Source organism: Mus musculus, chromosome 5, assembly GCF_000001635.26.
Source record: "Mus musculus strain C57BL/6J chromosome 5, GRCm38.p6 C57BL/6J".
In the NCBI taxonomy this organism is placed as follows: domain Eukaryota; kingdom Metazoa; phylum Chordata; class Mammalia; order Rodentia; family Muridae; genus Mus; species Mus musculus.
Window position 1 is genome coordinate 37232015 of NC_000071.6, and position 18167 is coordinate 37250181.

The 18167-nt window shown below is 51.7% G+C and overlaps 2 protein-coding genes across 4 annotated transcripts in view; both read left to right on the plus strand.

The window, feature by feature from the left end:
- The window catches only part of Gm1043 (predicted gene 1043), an 83815-nt gene extending 78886 nt beyond the window's left edge, over nucleotides 1–4929 (plus strand). For both annotated transcript variants that reach the window (XM_011240811.2, XM_006504236.4), the window contains one exon: nucleotides 643–4929. The gene's annotated coding sequence lies outside the window, so the exon portion shown is untranslated. The remainder of the gene's footprint in view (nucleotides 1–642) is intronic.
- Nucleotides 4930–10043: 5114 nt separating this feature from the next.
- The window catches only part of Crmp1 (collapsin response mediator protein 1), a 50106-nt gene continuing 41982 nt past the window's right edge, over nucleotides 10044–18167 (plus strand). The window contains exon 1 of one of the 2 annotated variants that reach the window (NM_001136058.2): nucleotides 10044–10511. In NM_001136058.2, the coding sequence (NP_001129530.1) occupies nucleotides 10131–10511 (381 nt within the window). In that variant the 5' untranslated portion in view covers nucleotides 10044–10130. Of the gene's footprint in view, nucleotides 10512–13749; nucleotides 14083–18167 lie in introns of those variants that run through there. The other variant, NM_007765.4, reaches the window with a different exon arrangement.

The following is an 18167-nucleotide window of genomic DNA, read 5'->3' on the forward strand; positions in this document are numbered from 1 at the left end:
TTCCCACGACAGGAAGATTCCTGCAAAGTCTTCCCAGTACCAGGAGGAGATCATTAGAAGGCACTAGGCTCCCAGTGCAAGATCAACAAAGCCTGTACCAGGCACAGTGGCACACACCTTTTAGGTAGCATTCAGGGAGCAGAGGCAGGTAGATTTCTATGATTTGGAGGTGAATTCCAGGCCAACCAGGGCTACACAGTGAGACACTGTCTCAGAAAAAATAAAGCAAAACAAAAGGAAAAACAACAAACAAACAAACAAACAAAAAACGTTCTCCAATACTTCTCCCACAGGGAGGAAGGCACAGGAGATCTCCAGTTGGTCCACTCCAGGACTCACAGGCACTAGATGCTATGGCTTAATGGTCTCCAGATCTTGTTTATTAATTTGACCAATAGCAGTGACTCAGAATAATCCCCGAGTTCTTGCAGTAGGAGTTCACTACAGTCAACCCATCAGTGGCTCCCCTGCATGTCCTTTCTGAATAGCCCTTCTCCCTGACTTTGCCTTTGAGGCTCACCCATGGCTGTCATCTCATCTTCCTGGGCTCAGTTCCAGGTGAGGCTCACCCATGGCTGGCATCTCATCTTTCTTTCTTTCTGCGTTCAGTTCCAGCTGATCTTCTTGTTCTGGGTCCTACAGGCCTCTCTTCCCACTCAATGCTGCTGCAGCTACTTCCTCCTTTCCAAAGCCTGGATGGAGACTTACGAAGCACCCGGAACACTGTGTGCCAACTTGAGCCTGTGGCCACATATGGGAAAACAAATCTTTTAAGGTCAGATGCGGACTCAGCAGAGTCTGGCCTCTCCCCCTTCGGCTTTGGGTGAGATGGAACACAGATGGAAGAGCCTCTCATCAACTCACATTCTGTGGAGAGAGGCCAGTTTGGTGCTACTTGACTTTCATGTGCAAGCTAGAAGACAGAGACCACCTGGCATAGGAGAGACAAGAAGGATTTCAAGGCAGAGCAGCAAGGCTGCTGTGAGTCCTCTGAAGATCTCTGACCCTGAAGACACTCCCTGCCCTGTTTCATCACCTGGTAACCTGGGTCCTCACACACCTGCAACAGCATCTGCTGGGAGCACCGGGGAACAGGCTGGGTGGGGAAGCACTTTGCAGACTTGAGCACAGAGAAGACACTTTATTTGGGTCATTCCTTTGTTATGCATTTATGGTGCACCTACTGTGTGCACTGTGAACAATGTGATCTGTCTGCCTCGAGTTGATTTGGAAAACATCCCTGGACAGAGAAGGATTGCCTGTCAGATGGCTGTACTACACATTCGTCGGTTATAACTAACAACAGCCAGAGAGTTGGCATGGCAACGTTTCTCCCTGAACTGCGAGGCAGGAAGCTTAAAATAGGTACGCTGGAGGTGTGGCAGCAGCCGAGACAGATAGCTCTGCAGCCTAAAATGGGTGGCAAACTCAGTATTCATGCCCTTGTCTGTCCCCAGCAAGTCAGCAGTGCAGGGGCCGAGAGGGAAAACCCAAAAGCATTCACTGTGGGGGCTGGAGAGAAAGTAGGACTCACTATAAATGTCCTTCCTTCCTGAAGCCCAGAGAACTTGAGTGGGACACCCTTGGCCAAGGGGCCCCAGGTGGGACTGCACCTGTTCTGATGTCTCTTGTGGACTGCTGCCCAGCGGTGCGGGTGGGTTTCAATGGCCATGGCATCACTTAGATTCCGAGTTCAAGTCTCTCTTTTTCTGTGGAATTCATGTGCACATGAATGATCCTCCTTGGGAAGTCCCAGGTCCTAAAATAGGTTCCATCCCCAGCACCATATACACTGGGTGTGGTGAAGGACTGTGATCCTAGCACTCCAGATCGGGGAGGCAGGAGGAGCAGATGTCCAACTTACCTTCAGTAAGTTTGAGACTAGTCTGGGATATACAGATCTTGTCTCAAAAACAAAACAAAACAAAACAAAACAAAACAAAACAAAACAAAACAAAACAAAACAAAACATGAGTTAAGCCAAGCATGTTGATACATGCCTGCAGTCCTCTCACCTAGTACTTGGGAGGCAGAGGCAGGAGGATGCAGAGATGAAGGCTAGTCTGGGCTATGTGAAAGCTGTCTTATCAAAATGTGCATGGAGCATTTTGTGGTGAGACTCATCTGTGAGTCTGGTTCATCATCCCTGCAGAGGATGGGAACTCGGGTCTCACACAGGACTGCTTTGTGCTCCCTTGGCTCAGCAGGTAATTGAGTGAGGTTTATCATTTCAGGGGTTTCTTCTCCTATAAGCTCTGAGCCGATTAAAAGAGACTAATGGCCCTTGTTTGTTTCCAAGCTGAGATCCTAGGTCTGGAAGATGAAACTTCTCCCTCCCTCCCTCCTTCTCTCCCTCCCTCCCTCTCTCCCTCCCTTCCCTCTTCTCTTTCCTTCTTTCCTCCCTTTCTCCTTTCCTCCTTGACTTCCTTCCTCCTTCCTCATTTCCTCCCTCACTCCCTTCCTCCTTTCTTTCTTTACTCCCTCCGTCCCTCCCTCCTCCCTCCCTCCCTTTCTTCTTTGCTTCCTTCCTTCCTTTCTCCCTCCCCCCTCCTCTTCTTTCTTCCTCTTTTCCCTTCTGTCTTTTTTCGTGAGCAGGGGACAATCCAATAGAGCACAAAGTGTCAACTGGAAACAGTTTAGGGAAGGAGAGGGCTGGACAGGACTTTGGGCCACTGTCTGAAACTAGGTAGTTAGTCTCCCTAGCTGCTTCACCTGCCTTCAGCAGAGCATCCCCGCCCAGACCCACCATTCTGGGTTCTTTTTGATGGTCTCATGGCCCTCTGCAGTCCAGGCTGCTTTTGAACTTCGGATTCCCATGCTTCTGCCCCCCAAGTCCTGGGGTTTCTGGCATGTGCCACCCATGGCTTGGAAAGTGAGACCTTTTGAGGTCTCAAGTGAGGATAGGGAATTAGACAGTTCTGTCATCTTTCTTGTGTTCCCCTTGCTGAGACTGTGGGTTCTGGGGTCACCTGCAGACATCGTCCTGGGTGTAGCCTGGGCAGGGAAGCTTCTGAGAAGCCAAGTGAAGCAGCAGGGTAGATAACTATCCACTTTCAGATAGTGAACCCAAAGTCCCTTCCAGCCCTGCCCTTCTCCGAACGAATTAAGTTTCCAGATGCTACTGTGAGGCTCTCTTGCGCTCTGTTGCATTTGCTTTTACTCTTCACTGGGAAAGGACTGTGTAGGCAGGAGGTCCCCATCTTTCGAATATGTCTAGACACGAGATGGCTTTGCAACCTGACTTTTGAGACCCTCTTAAACCTCAGTGAGCCTTGTGGAACCAGAGCACACAGTGAGAGACGGCCTTCATTCCCTGGGAACTTGGTGGCCCATCACTGCAGAACTATCTGAGAATCCAGGGGATGAAATGTGCCTCTGGCAACTTCCTTGCATCCTGAACTCTTCTGGGCTAGATGCACTGTGAGAGGCGCATCTTCTAATTGTTCAATGAACAGCAGCCGATTTCTCTCCTGCATTGGTGCCGGTGTGCACCTGCTTGGTACTCTGAGGTTTCCTGGTGCCTTACAGAAGTGAATAAGGAAAAACCCTAGAGGGATGCTGACCTGTAACTTCTCCATGTGATGGAAAGTTCTAGAAAAAAGGTTAATTCATACCTTGGACCTAAAATCATTTGGAATAAATCAGTGCACTGTGGGGCCAAAGGGCAGGATTTTCTTTGTTTCGTCTCCGGTCATGATCTGACTGTGGCTGCTCCCCAGTCTGACTCTTGCATCATGGGAAGATTGAACCAAGTCCACGAGGATAAGGCTTTCTTCAAAAGCATGATTTTTGGGCAGCTGTTTCTATGACAAAGGGTGGCCAAATGGTATCTTTATACATCAAGAGTAAAAGGGAAGAGAACAATGAATGAGATTGTCAAACATTGATGAAAACTTGACTTCAATCTGTGTCCTTTCCATTCCTAACTGCAGTAATACAATATAGTGATCATAAACATGACCTTGGAAATGATGGGGGGGGGGAACCAGGTAAGGAACAGCTCTCACTTAGACTCTTCACTGAGGCAAGTAGAAGGCCAGCAGAGGTGGAAGGGTGAGCACAGGGGGCCAGATGCACATCCTGGGCCCTGAACTTGGCCTGGGCCACCAACCAGCTGTGTAAACTCCGACTCTCAGCCTCTCCAGGGGAACAGTGTGGGAAGGTGTGAGTACAACAGCCAAAGAACATTGACAGATACCAGGGACTTCTGTCATTCCTCTGAAAGCAAGCATGCAGACACCTCTAGGGAGTCAGAGCACAGGTTACCCCCTTGAACCAGGGTCTGAAGCTCAGGTTTTCCCAACCACTTTTCATAGCCGGTGGGGGGAAGGGTATAGGAGTCACTGTTGGGGTGCTGCAGAGAGTCCCTGGCCTTCTCAGTCCCTTGGGGGCTAGAACTAGGAACAGAAAGCACAGGACCTCGGTAAAGCACAACTGCATTTGGGAAACTGTGCACTTTCTAACCAGGTCCCAGGTGCACATTTACCGTATACCTAACTGCTGGAATCTAAAAGGACTCTCCCATCTCTGTGTTACCAAACCCAGGGTCAAAACATTGGCAGACCCACCACGTCCTCTCCCTCTTAGCCTCTCGGCTCCACAGGAGCATGGTCCAGTGACATGTAGACCCTTCTCCTGATGGAGGCTTTACAACAGGACCCCCACTGAGTGGCTGGCAGTGGCTGTCCCTCAGCTGCTACCTGTAGTACAGTGAACACAGTGCTCCCTCCCTCCACTACTCAGCCCCTCCCCCCACCACTCAGACCTGTGTAACTCAGGCTCAGTACCCCACCAGGCTTTCTAATGACAATTCTGTCTTGTGTAAATTAGGATGTTTCCTTGTTACCCAGAAGTATTTTTCTATGTTAGTGAAATGTATACTTTGTGTAATTTTGTACATTAAAACATATGCTTTTTATCATAATTAGAGTTCCCTTTTCCCTTTTAATGTTTGGCGATGAGTTCGTTACCACGTTTTGGAAGGCCTGGCCTGATGTAAATAGGCAATGACTTTGGGATTCTCCCTTTCTGGTGGGGGATAAATTATTTTCTTGTGAATCAAATCTACTCGGTACAAACAATGGGATAATATCCTTTACCACCATGTTAATTTCTTATTGCCATGAGACTACGGACAAAAGCCAACACCTCCACAGTTATTTATAGACTCAAAGGTCCTCCTGTCTACTTCCTTGAGGTTGAGATTTCAGGTGTGAGACCCCACTCTACAGGACACGTATATTTTCTAGTTCTGGCAGCCAGAGTCTGAAATGGGTCTCAACATCAAAGTGTTGTCAGAATGCACTTCTTTCTGAGTCCAGAGAAGAATACACCTTCCTGCCCTTTCCTGCACCTAGAGACCAACTGTCTGCTTTGGCTTGTGGTCCCTCCTGCATCTCCAAGGGCACGGCTGTAGCATGAACTCTCTCTGCTTCTGCTGTTACATCTCCATCTGCCCCTCATTTTGTGTGTTCTCACCTGGATGGTGCTTCCCAGATATTCTAGCCTATTTTCTCCATCTCCTGATCGTTAATTTAAGCACACCCCTAAATCCCCATTTGGCATGTGGGTTATCAAACAGATCCCAGGGAATGTGTGAGCATCACTAAGCAGCTTTCTTCTGTCCTTTTGTTCTGGTGGAAGCATCAGAAAGAGCAGCATTCAATAATCTGAGTCTGTGTCTGTCTCTGGCACACTGCAGGAAGGTCCACAGCTCTCTGAACTTCTCATGTCTCAGACGAGCACATGACTTTGCCTAGAAGACTTACAAAGAACTCTATACATTTGACAGCAAATTGCAACTCCATTTCCTGAAATTTGTTTTTTTCAAGAGAGGAACTTACTGTGTAGCTTTGGGTGGCTTGGAACTTGTTATGTAGACCAGGTTAGTTTCAAATTCACAGAGACGCACCTGTCTCTGTCTCCTGAGTTCTGAGATTAAGGGCATATGCTACTAAGCCCAACAAAATATTCTTTAGATAAATTGTGTGTTTTTGTATTTGTTTTGTTTGTCTACACAAAATACTCCTTGGAGTTAGGCTTGTCCTATTTGCTACACTCTGACATGTCCTTTTCTGCCAGTACCCTGGATGTCATTTGTAGTTGTCTGCCAGCCACTGTCCCTGACTCCCTGACACTGCATACATTTTAAGCTCAGTTCCTGTTTCTGTTTTCTGTCTCTGACTCTCTGATCCACTTACCTCCCTGGCTTTGAGTTGAAGAGATGTTATTGAACGGCCACCGACAAGCTTGTCCGGGTATCTCAACCTAGTTCCTCTCTGCAGAACATTCATGATAGGTTTACAGTGTGACCTCCTCAGCACAACAGCCTGAAGGTGGAGGTGCCATGTGGCATGGCTGAAGGGGACAATGATGTGTTAGGTAGAGCATTGACCATCACACAAAGAATGAACAATCTGAGTATTGGATATTCCCCTCTGCAGGGGAGGGAGGAGAGATGACTGGCCCAGACTACACAGTGGTGCTCCAATGCTGTGTTGGGTGACCACTGCCCAAGGTTATTCTAAGGGCAAAAGTCTAAGCCCCCCCCCCCCCCGCAATCCCACACTCTGTCTGTACTTCCTTCATTCTTTTCTCTCTCTTCTCCCAAGGGAATCACCTCAGTCAGACATTTGGGTCTGAGCAAGGTCAATGGTTAGGATGCAGCCTCAGCAGGAGACTTTGTTAACACCCCAACAGCCTCCTTGCCATCTGCGCCTCTAGGCAAAGGATTTAATCTCTCTTAGCCACATTTTCCTAATTTGGAAAATGAGACTAAAATAGTACTTTCAAGCTTTTGTAGGCGAGGGTATGGGTTGGTGGTGGTGGTGTACAAAGCATTCTTTTTGGTAGAGTGCCCCAGGCAGGTGGTAAACACTTGGTAAGTGGAAACTGTGATTTTTCTTGCTTCTGCCTAAACATAGTGCTTCCTCATTTTGCACCCTCTGGCTTCACAAACTGGCTGGCTCTTTCTCATGAGGGAATGGGCTTTTTTTCTTTAAAAATTCTTCTTTCTTTCTTTCTTTCTTTCTTTCTTTCTTTCTTTCTTTCTTTCTTTCTTTCTTTCTCTCTCTCTCTCTTTCTGTCTCCCTTCCTTCTTTCCTCCCTCCCTCCCTCCTTTCCCTCCCTCCCTCCCTCCCTCCCTCCCTCCCTCCTTTCCCTCCCTCCCTCCCTCCCTCCCTCCCTCCCTCCCTCCCTCCCTCCCTCCCTCCCTCCCTTCCTTCCTTCCTTCCTTCCTTCCTTCCTTCCTTCCTTCCTTTGTATGTGTGTGAGTTTTTGTGAGTTTCTGTGCATCACAAGCACTTGAGAGACTATGGAGGCCAAAAGGTGTCATGTCCTTTGGAACCGGAGTCATTCGTAAGTTTCTGTGTTGGTGCTGGGAGCTGAGCCCTGGCTCCTCTGCAAGAGCAGTAAGATTTCTTAACGGCCAATTCCTCTCTCCAGGCCTTTCATTTCTTCCTTTTAAAAGATTTATTTCATTGTTATTTATGTATTCACCTGTGTGATGGTATGCTGTGTGTGTGTGTGTGTGTGTGTGTGTGTGTGTGAGTGTGAGAACGTATGCATGGGAGCATATGTACACAGATACCTGGAGAGGCCAGAAGAGGGTGGTGTAAGATCTCCTGGGTCTGGAGTTACACATTGTTGTGAACCATGGTACATGGGTGTTAACAACTGAATTCAGGTCCTCTGCAAGGCAGCAGGTGCTTTTAATTACTAAGTCATCTCTCTGGGCCTGGGATTTTTAAAAAAGCAATAAGGCTTCTATCACTATTGGCAGGTCTAGAGAGAGACTGTGTCCCCAAATTGTTGACTGTAGCATGGAGTAGAAAGCTTGAGCTTTGAAAGTCCTGTCTAACTCAGATATATGGAGTCTCTGTTATCTTTGTTGTTGTTGATACAGGGTCTCACTGTGTAACTCTGATTGGCCTGAAGCTCATTATGCAGACCAGGATGGCCTCAAACTCACAGACATATGCTTGTCTCCTGAGTGCTAGGAATAAAGGTGTACATGACTACACCCAGCTACCTATGCTATATGGATATAATCACCATTAATCCTTGTGAGGCTCTGGAATAAACCCACTGTGGACCTCAGCATCAGCTTTTCTAGCACAGGACATGTTGTGGATTGTATTTCAGAGTTTTCAATTAAAGATTGAGGACGGTTGCAGTGTAGTTCTTCTTATTTCAAGAGGAATGCCTGGGTGAACTGAATCTTCATGGGATGTAGGAACAAGCGGATAGAAGAGCCAGGGTATGGGTGAGGTGGGTGGAAGACCATGCACTTAATTAGAATAGACACTGAGGACAAGGACTTTGTACTTTCCTGTGTGCTCAGCATTAGCCCCTGTGTGCAAGTATAGATAAAGGGGGGAGGGAAGGAACTTTCCAACTGACCACTGACACTGGATAATCATGAGGTCTCAGGTAGACAGGAGCAGCCACATGAAATGGAATGGAGAGGTAGCTGTTTGCTTCTCCTGCTTCCTCAACCCAACAGCAGAAGCGTCCTGCTTGCAGCGCAGACTGGCTAAATCACAGAGGGAGCGTGAGGTGTCAGCTGATGTCGCAGATCCTCCTATGTGGCAGAGTCCTCTGGTTAAGGTCTCAACAGTCACGTTTACTGTCTGTCTGGAGTTCTCCAAGGTTGGCTACAGACTTCTCTGACCTTTGGTGGGGTGCTGAAAGGACAGCTCCTAGCCCGGGGAAGCTAACTGAAGGGACAGATGCTGAATCGGCTTCCTACTGTTCCCCAGCAATCCTGATTGCCAGTTTGGACTTGTCTGCCTAGGGGGCTGGCAGCTTGTGAGCCTTCCATCCAGAGAGCACAGCTGAGATTCCTGGGTCCCCAGGGAATCTCATAACCCCTATGCTAGAAAGTCATAAATAAATGAGGGGATCCCAAGTCTCCATACTTCTTCCTGGTTAAAGAAGCCCCTCAAGTCTAGACATTAAGCTCCAGGCATAGTTGGAGTGGGCTGTATTCAGGATGTGGGAGCTGCCCATAGATGGAGGCTATCGTCTGGGTCATTGCCTACTGCCTGTGTGTCTATCCCTGCATATTTGTTTCCTAAGTGTTCTGTTCAAGAGTTCTTCCTTCCCTCGTGTCTGGTAGGGATGTGCACGAATTCCCTATCAGCAGTCTACAGGCCTGTGTGTGAAGGAGCCTTTGTGAGGTTGCTTTTGGTAGTGGTGTGGAAATTCTTTACCCTGAGATGTTGTTGGGCTGTGTATCCAGCACGAGTGTGAGTCATTGGTTCAGTGACAAGTGTCTGGGAGTGTAATGCTAACATGACCTCCTTGCTATGGGATAGGAACCTCTGTTCCTGAGTGCTGCAGGCTGCATTCTCTATCATACCTTTTAGAAGCTGGCCCTTGACACCAGGGATTTCATTCTACTCTTAGTCCTGTGCCCAGCACCTACACTAGTGCCAGATCCTATCAGGCAATCAGTGTAGTAGTGTCGAGTGAGCCAATGGGGAGTTGGATGTGTATGCCTCTGACTGTGCATCTAAGATCATTTAATTTTTGTATGATTTTTGGTGGTGCGTGGGGTTGCCTGACAGGGAATCTCTGGTGTGCGCGCGCGAGCGTGTGTGAGCGTGTGCGTGTGTATCTATGGTGTGCTAGCTGTCTGGAGGGAGCGCGGAGGTACCTGATTTGGGTGTATGTACCATGTACAGACATGCTGATGTCTGTGCAACTCTTGTTTGTGAGGTGAAGCTTAACCGTGTGTACGTGCGTGTGTGTATGTGTGTTGTGCACCCGCGCACCGCCCCCACCCCGTCTCTGCCCGCGCCCTGCGCTCCTTCTAGAGGCGGAGAGCCGGGTGCGTGGAGGGCACTGCGGCTCGGCCGCCCGCCCTCCGCGCTGCGGCTACTGCACGTCACCATCCTCCCCGCCCCGGCCGCTGTCCCCGCCTCCACGGTCCTTTGTAGCTGGCAGTGGCGCTGGTCTTGGTCACCGTAGGCTCCGCCCCGCCCCGGCCACGCCCCTCGCGGGCCACGCCCCGGCCCTTCCTCCCTCCCTCTTTGCCCGACCGCAGTCGCGCTTGGGCCGCCGCGGGCCCGCACCGAGGCGCTCAGCGCGGAGCCAGCGGTGGCGAGAGCTGACCGCCGGAGACGGGGATGGCGGAGCGGCGGCGCGCGTGGAACACGGAGGACGACCTGCCGGTGTACCTGGCGCGGCCAGGCAGCGCGGCGCAGACCCCGCGCCAGAAGTACGGCGGCATGTTCGCCGCCGTGGAGGGCGCCTACGAGAACAAGACCATCGACTTCGACGCCTACAGCGTGGGCCGCCGCGGCTCCGCGCGCACACCACGCAGCGCTGGCCGGCCCGACGCCGTGGGCCTGCCGTGCCCCGGCGGCAGCGAAGACACGGCCAGTGATGTGAGCGAGCCCTCGGGCTCTGCTGTCAGTTCGCCAGGCGATCGCGATGACAGACCGCCAGCGTTGCGCATCCGATGTCCTGCGCCCCGCGACCTGCCACTCGGCCGGGACAATGGCCAGGTACCCTCGGGGCACGTGGGCCGGACGTGGGGGGCGGGGCCCTTGGAGACCCAGGGCTTGGGTGGCGCGAGGGCGAGTGTGGGGGCCCCGCTGCCACCAGGTTCTGGGGGACTGCTACGGCCCCTCCCCCACATCATCCTACAAGAGGTTCAGAGAGGTTGTAGGATAGGCCAGGGTTGGCCAGCATAGCCTCAGAAAGCCAAGCCAGGTTCTGAGAGGGGAAGTAAGTTGCTGCAGCTGCCGCTAAGGGACCTGTAAGGTGAATTTAAGCCTCGTTCACCTTCTGGGGTTCTGTGAAAAGGTGAGCATTCTCTGTCTTCTTCCATCTATCTATCCGCTCACCCAGTGATCGTGGACGCTTAGGCTGCACTTGGCTCTGGGAGAGGTTCACGGAATGACTCTGTTCATACAGCTGCTCCCGCCCCTCCCTGGGGGGACGATGTGGTTAAGGGTTCAGATGCTGGGCAGTAAGAAATCATCCAGGACACTCCTGGATGTGTAAATTGGAGGCGAACCCGGGATTTGAACCCAGGCGTATGGACTCCCCGACTTCCGAAAGTGAGGAGGGACCTCAGGAAAAGACATGACCAGGGCTTGGGCTTTAGAGATTTTCTTCCCTAAGTTGGAATTTACCAGGGAATACGGATGGTCAGACAGAAGAGTCCTGGACAGGGTGGGTGAGGTCAGAGCCACGTGTCTGGGAAACAGAAGTTGGAGCAGCTCTGGGAAGCTGTCCCTTGAGCTCTGGGCTGGGCTGGCTCGGCAGCCTGGCCCCACCCTCCAGAAGTTCCCTGGCTGGGGAGAGAGAGCTGTGGACTCATTTCAAGAATTAAGTTCAATCAGGTCGAGAGTGATCAATAAATGCTTGCTATGGAGTTTTATCATCATTCTCGGTTTAATTAATTAATTCGCCCTTTCCGTTAACACTATGAGAAAGTGAACCCAGAGGAAGAGTTTGAACAGGACTGTAATCTGGACAGGCGTTTTGAAGAAAATGGGCTGGTCTGAGGGCGGTGTTCTTGCTTCGGCTCTGTCGCCTGCTCTGGAACTCTCCATGGTCCTGAATCTGCTGCCTGGGAGCTGGAGGCGGGGGTGAGGACCAGGGAACTAGCCAGAGTCCAGTTCCCCATCCCTTTATCTCCTCCTTGGTAGTCCGACCTCGCGTGGGAAACAGGCTCTCTAGCTCCACCAAAGGCTTCAGGTCTCAGAAACCCAGCCACGCCACCTGGAACCTGTCGAGATGTTTCACCTTCTTTAAGATGTCTTCATCTGAGACCCGGGAGTGGCAGTCTGTTCTCTGCTTCCCTCAAAGGGAATACCACGGAGGCGAGTGCTCTTTGTGACTGGCCTGGAGCTGTCCTTCTGGCTTCATGGCGCTGGTCAGGGTCATTCACACAAGCTTTGTCTCCCGCTTCGCCATGGCCGACCGGGTAGATGTTCCTTAGCGTTTCTGGACCCTAGTTGCTTCACCTGCTCCTGTGTTTTTCCCACCCGGGTCCCCTCTGTCCTTTCTCCCTGGCTTCTTAGGGACCTGACAAAAGGCTGTGTCTGAGGCCTCCCAAAGCACTCTATAGTAGGGACTTAGAGCAGAAGAATTCACGGCCCCGCTGGATGGAGTAATTTACTTTCTGAAGATCTCAGGGCATGGGTTGCAGAGGTCTAGGGATATAGGGTCAGCCTTAACCACTCCAGCAAAGAGTGCCCGGCCCCTCCCCCGCCCATAAGGCTCTTTCTTGGGAGGGAGGAGGGGTTCCAACAGCGCAGGCGCAACATTTGTGGTTGCCAGAGGCCGATGGCTGTAAAGCTTTGTACCGGCAAAGTCTGCTTGGGAGCAGCAATCTGTTTGGCCAGTAGCGAGTAGGGCTCCTCCCTCTGACTTGCACGTGGCCCAACCCCTTTCTGTAGCTTGCCTGCCCAGAACCCCCTAGCTGACCCCAGGGGATGCCCGGGTACCGGAACCTATGATTTATTGGCGAGGAAAGGAATCCAGGAGACAGAAGTGTGCTGCTGCCATCCGCAGCTTCCGGTCATTAAGGAGAATTTAGGGGCTGGAGCACAGGCAGGACTTAATGAGTAGAGAACCCGCTTCGTGACGCTGCCCTATGGCAGCTAATTTATGCTATTTTATCTCTGTAAGCTTCAGTTTCCTATCTGTAAAAGGGGAAAAAAATCACAGGCCAGTGTTCCCGGATATAAGCTGTTCTATTTCAGCCTACAACCCTTCTTGGTCTCCTGCTGTGGACTAGGTAACTGGTTTTCTCCATGTGGTGGAAGGCCCCAGCGGGGTCCAGAGTTTTTTCTGTTCCTCACCTCCCTTGGCAGTCCGGAAGTGGAGGAGTGGGTCTATCCACAGGGTCAGTGGAGGGATTGTGCAGGCAGGAAATGAGCTCATTGGCAGGGAAATGGCTTGCTCCTGCCTGGGGACAGCTGCCTGATATTTTGAGCTGGGGGGCTCCGTTGTTCATCTTTTGTTCCCACTTGGTGAAGTTTTGTCCTGGCTTCTTGCCCACCTGTCCCAGAGCCACATCGGGACCTCCCGGGCTTCGAACACTTCAAACGATAGTCAGGAAACTTCCCACGTTTCTTCCCTGTCCCCAGAGCTGTAGAGACTTTAGTACCTGTGATCCAGCTTTCCAAGCCTTCACTGCTAGGCCATATTGACAGGTCACTGAGAGGAGAGAGCAGATGAAGGGTTAGAGCCCATGGCCCATGGGTTCGCGGCTAGCCCCTTCCGCTGCTTTGCTTCTGCCTGGGAATGGAAATGGAGCGGGTAAAGAGGTGAAGGCCCTGGGGATGGGTCTGGGAAAACGAGTTATCCTTAATTGAGGTGGGCTATTCAAGAGAATAGCATAAATGAAGATCTGGATTTGGATATGGAAAGGGGGGTGGAAAAACGGAGACCATGGAAGGACTGGCCAGAGAGGGTCCTTGAGTGCGGCCCTGGAGGGCCAAGGATGCTTCTAGCAATTTGGGTGGGTGCTGGCTCCTGGCTCCCACTTCCTCCCAAGCACAGGTCACACACACAAAGATCAGAGACACCTGTGGCGCTGCCCACAGCTTTTGCCCCCGTGTCCAAAGGCTGTTTGTTTCTTGCTTTTAAAACACCACTCAAAAGCATATTCTCCTAGTGGCGTGAGCGAGGCCCCGGCTTAAGCGAGGGCGCGGGGCGGGGGTCGGGGGCGGAGTAGGGGAATCGGAAGGGAAGCGCTTCCTGGTTCGAGCCGAAAGGGGCGAATCCGGTTCTGCTGCCGCCACCGGGAGGAGCTGTCTGTCTTCAGCGCCCTCCTCTCGCCCTGCCTCTCCCTCCTCCTCCCGCCCTCCTTGCCAAGCCGGGCGGTGCAGGCAGCCGGAGCAGCGGCGGCGGGCCGAGCAGCGGGGAGTGGGCAGCGGTGGGAGCCGAGCTTCTGTCCTTTCTTTCATCCCTCCCTGGCCTTTGTCGCCGCTCTCACGAGTAGCGCCGCCGGGAGAGACCCGGGTAGAGCGCCAGGCAGACGTTAGTTCCAGCGGCCGGGCGGAGGGCTCCAGAGGGGCCATGTCTCATCAGGGGAAGAAGAGCATCCCGCACATCACCGTAAGCGCCCCCACCCTGCCGCAGTGCTTTGTGGCTTGAGGGTGGTCGCCATCAGGGTCCAGACCCATGGGGGTACCGCAGGGACGCCCCCGGAGGATTCCTGCGTCGCCGCGAGTGGGGCGGGGCCCGTCTCGCCGAGGCCTCCCCCTCCCCCTCTGGGGACAATGAGGGGGAGCCCCGCATGGCAGGGCGGGGCTGGAGTATCCAGTCCCTCTCTCTGCGGGCGTGAAGCCCCCTCCCTCCTCAGGATGTGCCGGGAGGGTGGCGTGTGCCGGGAGGATGGCGTGGCCCGGAGGATGCGGAGCTGAACAAAAGAGGGAGGGGCGCGGGGCCTCAGTCCCCCTCCCTCGGCCTCACTCTAGGATGGGGAGGGTGTGCCCGGCCTAGTGCACCTGGCCCCTGAGGCATCCCTCCCTTGCACCTTGCAGCCTTCAGAGGAAGGAAAAAGATGCGGCTCTGCACTCCTCACTTATTAATGGGGTGGAAGGCCTGAGTTGGAGCTGCGCCATGATGGATGCACTGCTCCCATATCTCACTGCAGCTAAGAATAGCCAGGTGGTCCATACTGCAAGCTGCGGCTTCTTAAGGGTTAACCGCAGAGGCTGAGCAGCCCGAAGGTGGGGTGGTAGTATGCGCTGAACATCTGGGCTGTGTCCTTGGGTGTGGCCGGAAACAAAGGAGGCCCGGTCTTTAAGCTTTGTCTAGGCGGGGAGCTAAGGGTGATGAAGTCAGACACTACATCCTCCACCGAGTTCCTGCCTGGTGTTAGAACCAGCAAATAGTTGCCCAGAGATGGCAGCGCAGACTGGGGTGGCAATGTTGGAACATCCAGGTTCTGGCAGGCGGGATTCCCAGAGCTGTTATTCCCCTGGGTGTCTCCTGATATTGGAGGGTGGAGTTCAGGGTCAGGGACAGCCCCAGGAACTCTCCAGGATGGCAGCTGCGGGTTAGAGATGGGTGCTGACTTTCCTTAGGCATACGTCCAGTGTGATACCCTGCTAGTTTTATAGCCCTGGGGAGGTCTTCTCAGGGAAGTGCTGTTAGGAAGCAGGGGAAGGTTGGCAAGTGGACTGGGAGTATGGGTGAGAAAAGTGGGGGTGGGAGGGGGGAGGGAGGGGGAGGGAGGGGAAGGGAGGTGGGGGAAGGAATATTCATCCCCACCTTTGTTTTGCACTGTCTGGCTTTCACCCCATCTGAACTGAGCTTCAGCCCTGGCCAGCAGACCTCTGCTGAGCTCCCACCTATAGACGAGAGTAGGCCTAGAGACTGAAACATAGGAGATGCCTTGGCGAGACTGTGATGTCCATTTGGCAGACAATGAAGGAAGAAAGCCTGGGATGATTTGAACAGGTCCCTGCTGGAGAGCCTGCTGGCCATGGGCCCCTGTCAGAAGAACTGAGGCAGGTGATGAGGTGGGGCTGATGCAGGGACCAATGAGTCAATAGCTTGGGATTCCTCTGTGTTGTGTGCTCCCGGTGGATCTGAGCTTCAGGGCACGGGTATCTCCGGTTGAAATTCAACAGATGGCTGCTAGGCAGGTCTCTGGGATGAGTTCCTTTGGAGCCAGTCCTGTGACTCTCAAGTCTGTTGAGCTGTAGGGCCATCCTGCTGTGACCTTCTGCAATGGAGATGAAGGGCTCAGCCCTTACACCAGATGGCTGTGGATATGTGTCCTGCTATGGTGGCTTTTTTGAGTCTTGCTGCTTTGATATCCATGGCAGATTCCTTCCCACGCCCTCAACAAGCCTGGCCATCCAAGCAGAGCTGTTAGTGTGTTGGCACACTTGACCCAAGAAAGGCATGGCCTATCTGCTGCTTTAATCCTATATGCAAAGCAGGAAATCCACTTGTGGGACAATTGCAGAGATGTTCCATCAATCTCAGGAGTAGTTCCAGTGATCATGGAGAGGAGGGATGCAGAAAGGCTATCTCATATGCAAAAAAGAGGCCCTGACAGGGCACTTGGTTCCTTGGCGCACCTTGCCTATCCCAATCACAAAAATTTGTGGTTTTAGGGGGAAATAGTAAGGCTGGATGTGAATGGCTCTACCTTGTAAGACCTTTCCTATGTCTGGAGACCTTTTGCTAATGGTGCATAGACTGTGATGAGAATCAGGTTTCCTTTTTTAAAATGCCACAGCCCTTACCTGTCCCTCAGCAGTCACTGGGTAACTTTGTCTCTGCTGGACACAGGGAGGTTGGGAAGGAGATAGCCTTTGCTCCTGTAGTTAGCAATAATTCACAGCTACTTCATAAATGGTGGGGGGTAGAGTAAAGGGGGGACTAAGGGGTTTGCAGGCAACTCTAGCAGGTATGTAGAGGATGGGGGTCAAACGAGATGGCTTTTGGGGGAGGCAGAAGGAAAGCCAGCATTATGGATCCCCATCTCCGCTGCCCTGTGGCTTCTCTGGACACTGAAAGCAAACCTTGGGAAAGTGAAAGGGGCTTTAAACAGCCTGAGGGGAGGCCCGAGATGCAGGCCGCAGAAGCAAACAGAGAGCACAGCTGCAGCCCCTCCTGCAGGGTGCTGGATCCCTTCATGGGCCCCTGGATCTCTGTTGTGGGGAGAGATCCACAGAGGTGAGGATCTAGGCTTCAGTAGGGAATTCAGAGTTGTGTACCAGAACAGAGAACACAGGGGACACCTAGGCCAGATACCTTACAGACAGACATGGAGATGGAATTAGGAAAATGCTCTACTCCAATTGGCTAGGATGTGGAGTCGTTTCTTCCTTTGAGTATCCCAATCCTTCCTGAGATGATGGGCAGGTTGGCCTGATGGTAGGTAGGAAATGCACAGTTAGTCTCTATCTCTAGGGTCTGTTTAAAATATTGATGAAGCTCTTTCAAGGGTGGATTTTTTTCTGTAATGAATGGCACAGATGGGGGTTAACATAGCTGAAACTCTTTACAGATACCCACTGTGTTTAGCAAGTAGAGTATCATGGGTGTGGCTCTCAGCAAACAAAGGCACAGGGCTCCCTGGCCAGGCAGAAACTCTTGACCCCCCAGAAGAGCCATAGAATGGGGGATGCTTGTTCAGCTGTGTGCATGGGGGAGTCAGGGCGCTTGCTACTGAGCTTCTGATTATTATTAACAACAGGACTCACAGCCCTTGCTGTAGTCTACATGACTTCCATTATCTCCCGCATGGATCTTACAACTACGGGAAGAGGGCAGCCTAAGGGTGTTAGCATCAGTCAGCATCACTTCCCAAAGAGCAAACTGAGGATTGAAGGCATGTAATGGCACACCAAGGATTTTGCATTGGGCTATGGAGAGAAAAAAAAAATCCACGTTCCAATTTACATTCAAGCAGGCAGAGTGAATGGGCTGTTCTGTTTGCTGAGAAAATCACCGGGTGGGTGTGTTTGTGTGTGCTTGTGTATGTGAGTATATAGTTGTGTGTGAGCGAATATGTGTGCATCTCTAATCAAACAATGAAGATGGGAGAAACTTATATTGGGCTGAATTTTGCAAAACATATGGGGCGGTGGGGGGAGGGGGAAGAAACCAAAAAGAAAAGGAGCTGCTCCCCTCCCCCCAAACAAAAATGAAACAAAACAAACAAAAACCCCCATCAAACCTGTGAAGATTTGACCGTCTGTCCCAAAGGTGACACTTAGAGTAGATGTTCATTTATTCCCTGAGTCTTTGCACAAAGGATTCAGGCAGTTGCACAGTTTGGCAAATGGGCTGGGAGTCACACACCAGTACTGAGGATCCGGAAGCAGCAGAGGACAGTGAGCCAGGGCCACTGTGGGACTGACCCAAGCCTCTGTCATTCAGGACAGAGACAGAAACCCTCACTAAAGTGGGGTTCATGGGCGGGGACAAGTGAGCCAAATTCTAGGGAAAAATACGTTTATTACAAATGAATTCTTAAGGAGGGTTTCAGAAGGGATGCAAAAGTGACAGGGCAGTGTCACAGCACGGTGACACTGTCATCTTTGAACTTTCATTCTTTTAAATAATTAAAACAATTTTTTTGGAGGCAGGATCTTACTCTGTAGCCCAGGCTAGTCTATAATTTATTCTGTAGCTCAGGCTGGTCTCTACTATCGATATTCTTTTTGAGGTTTTCC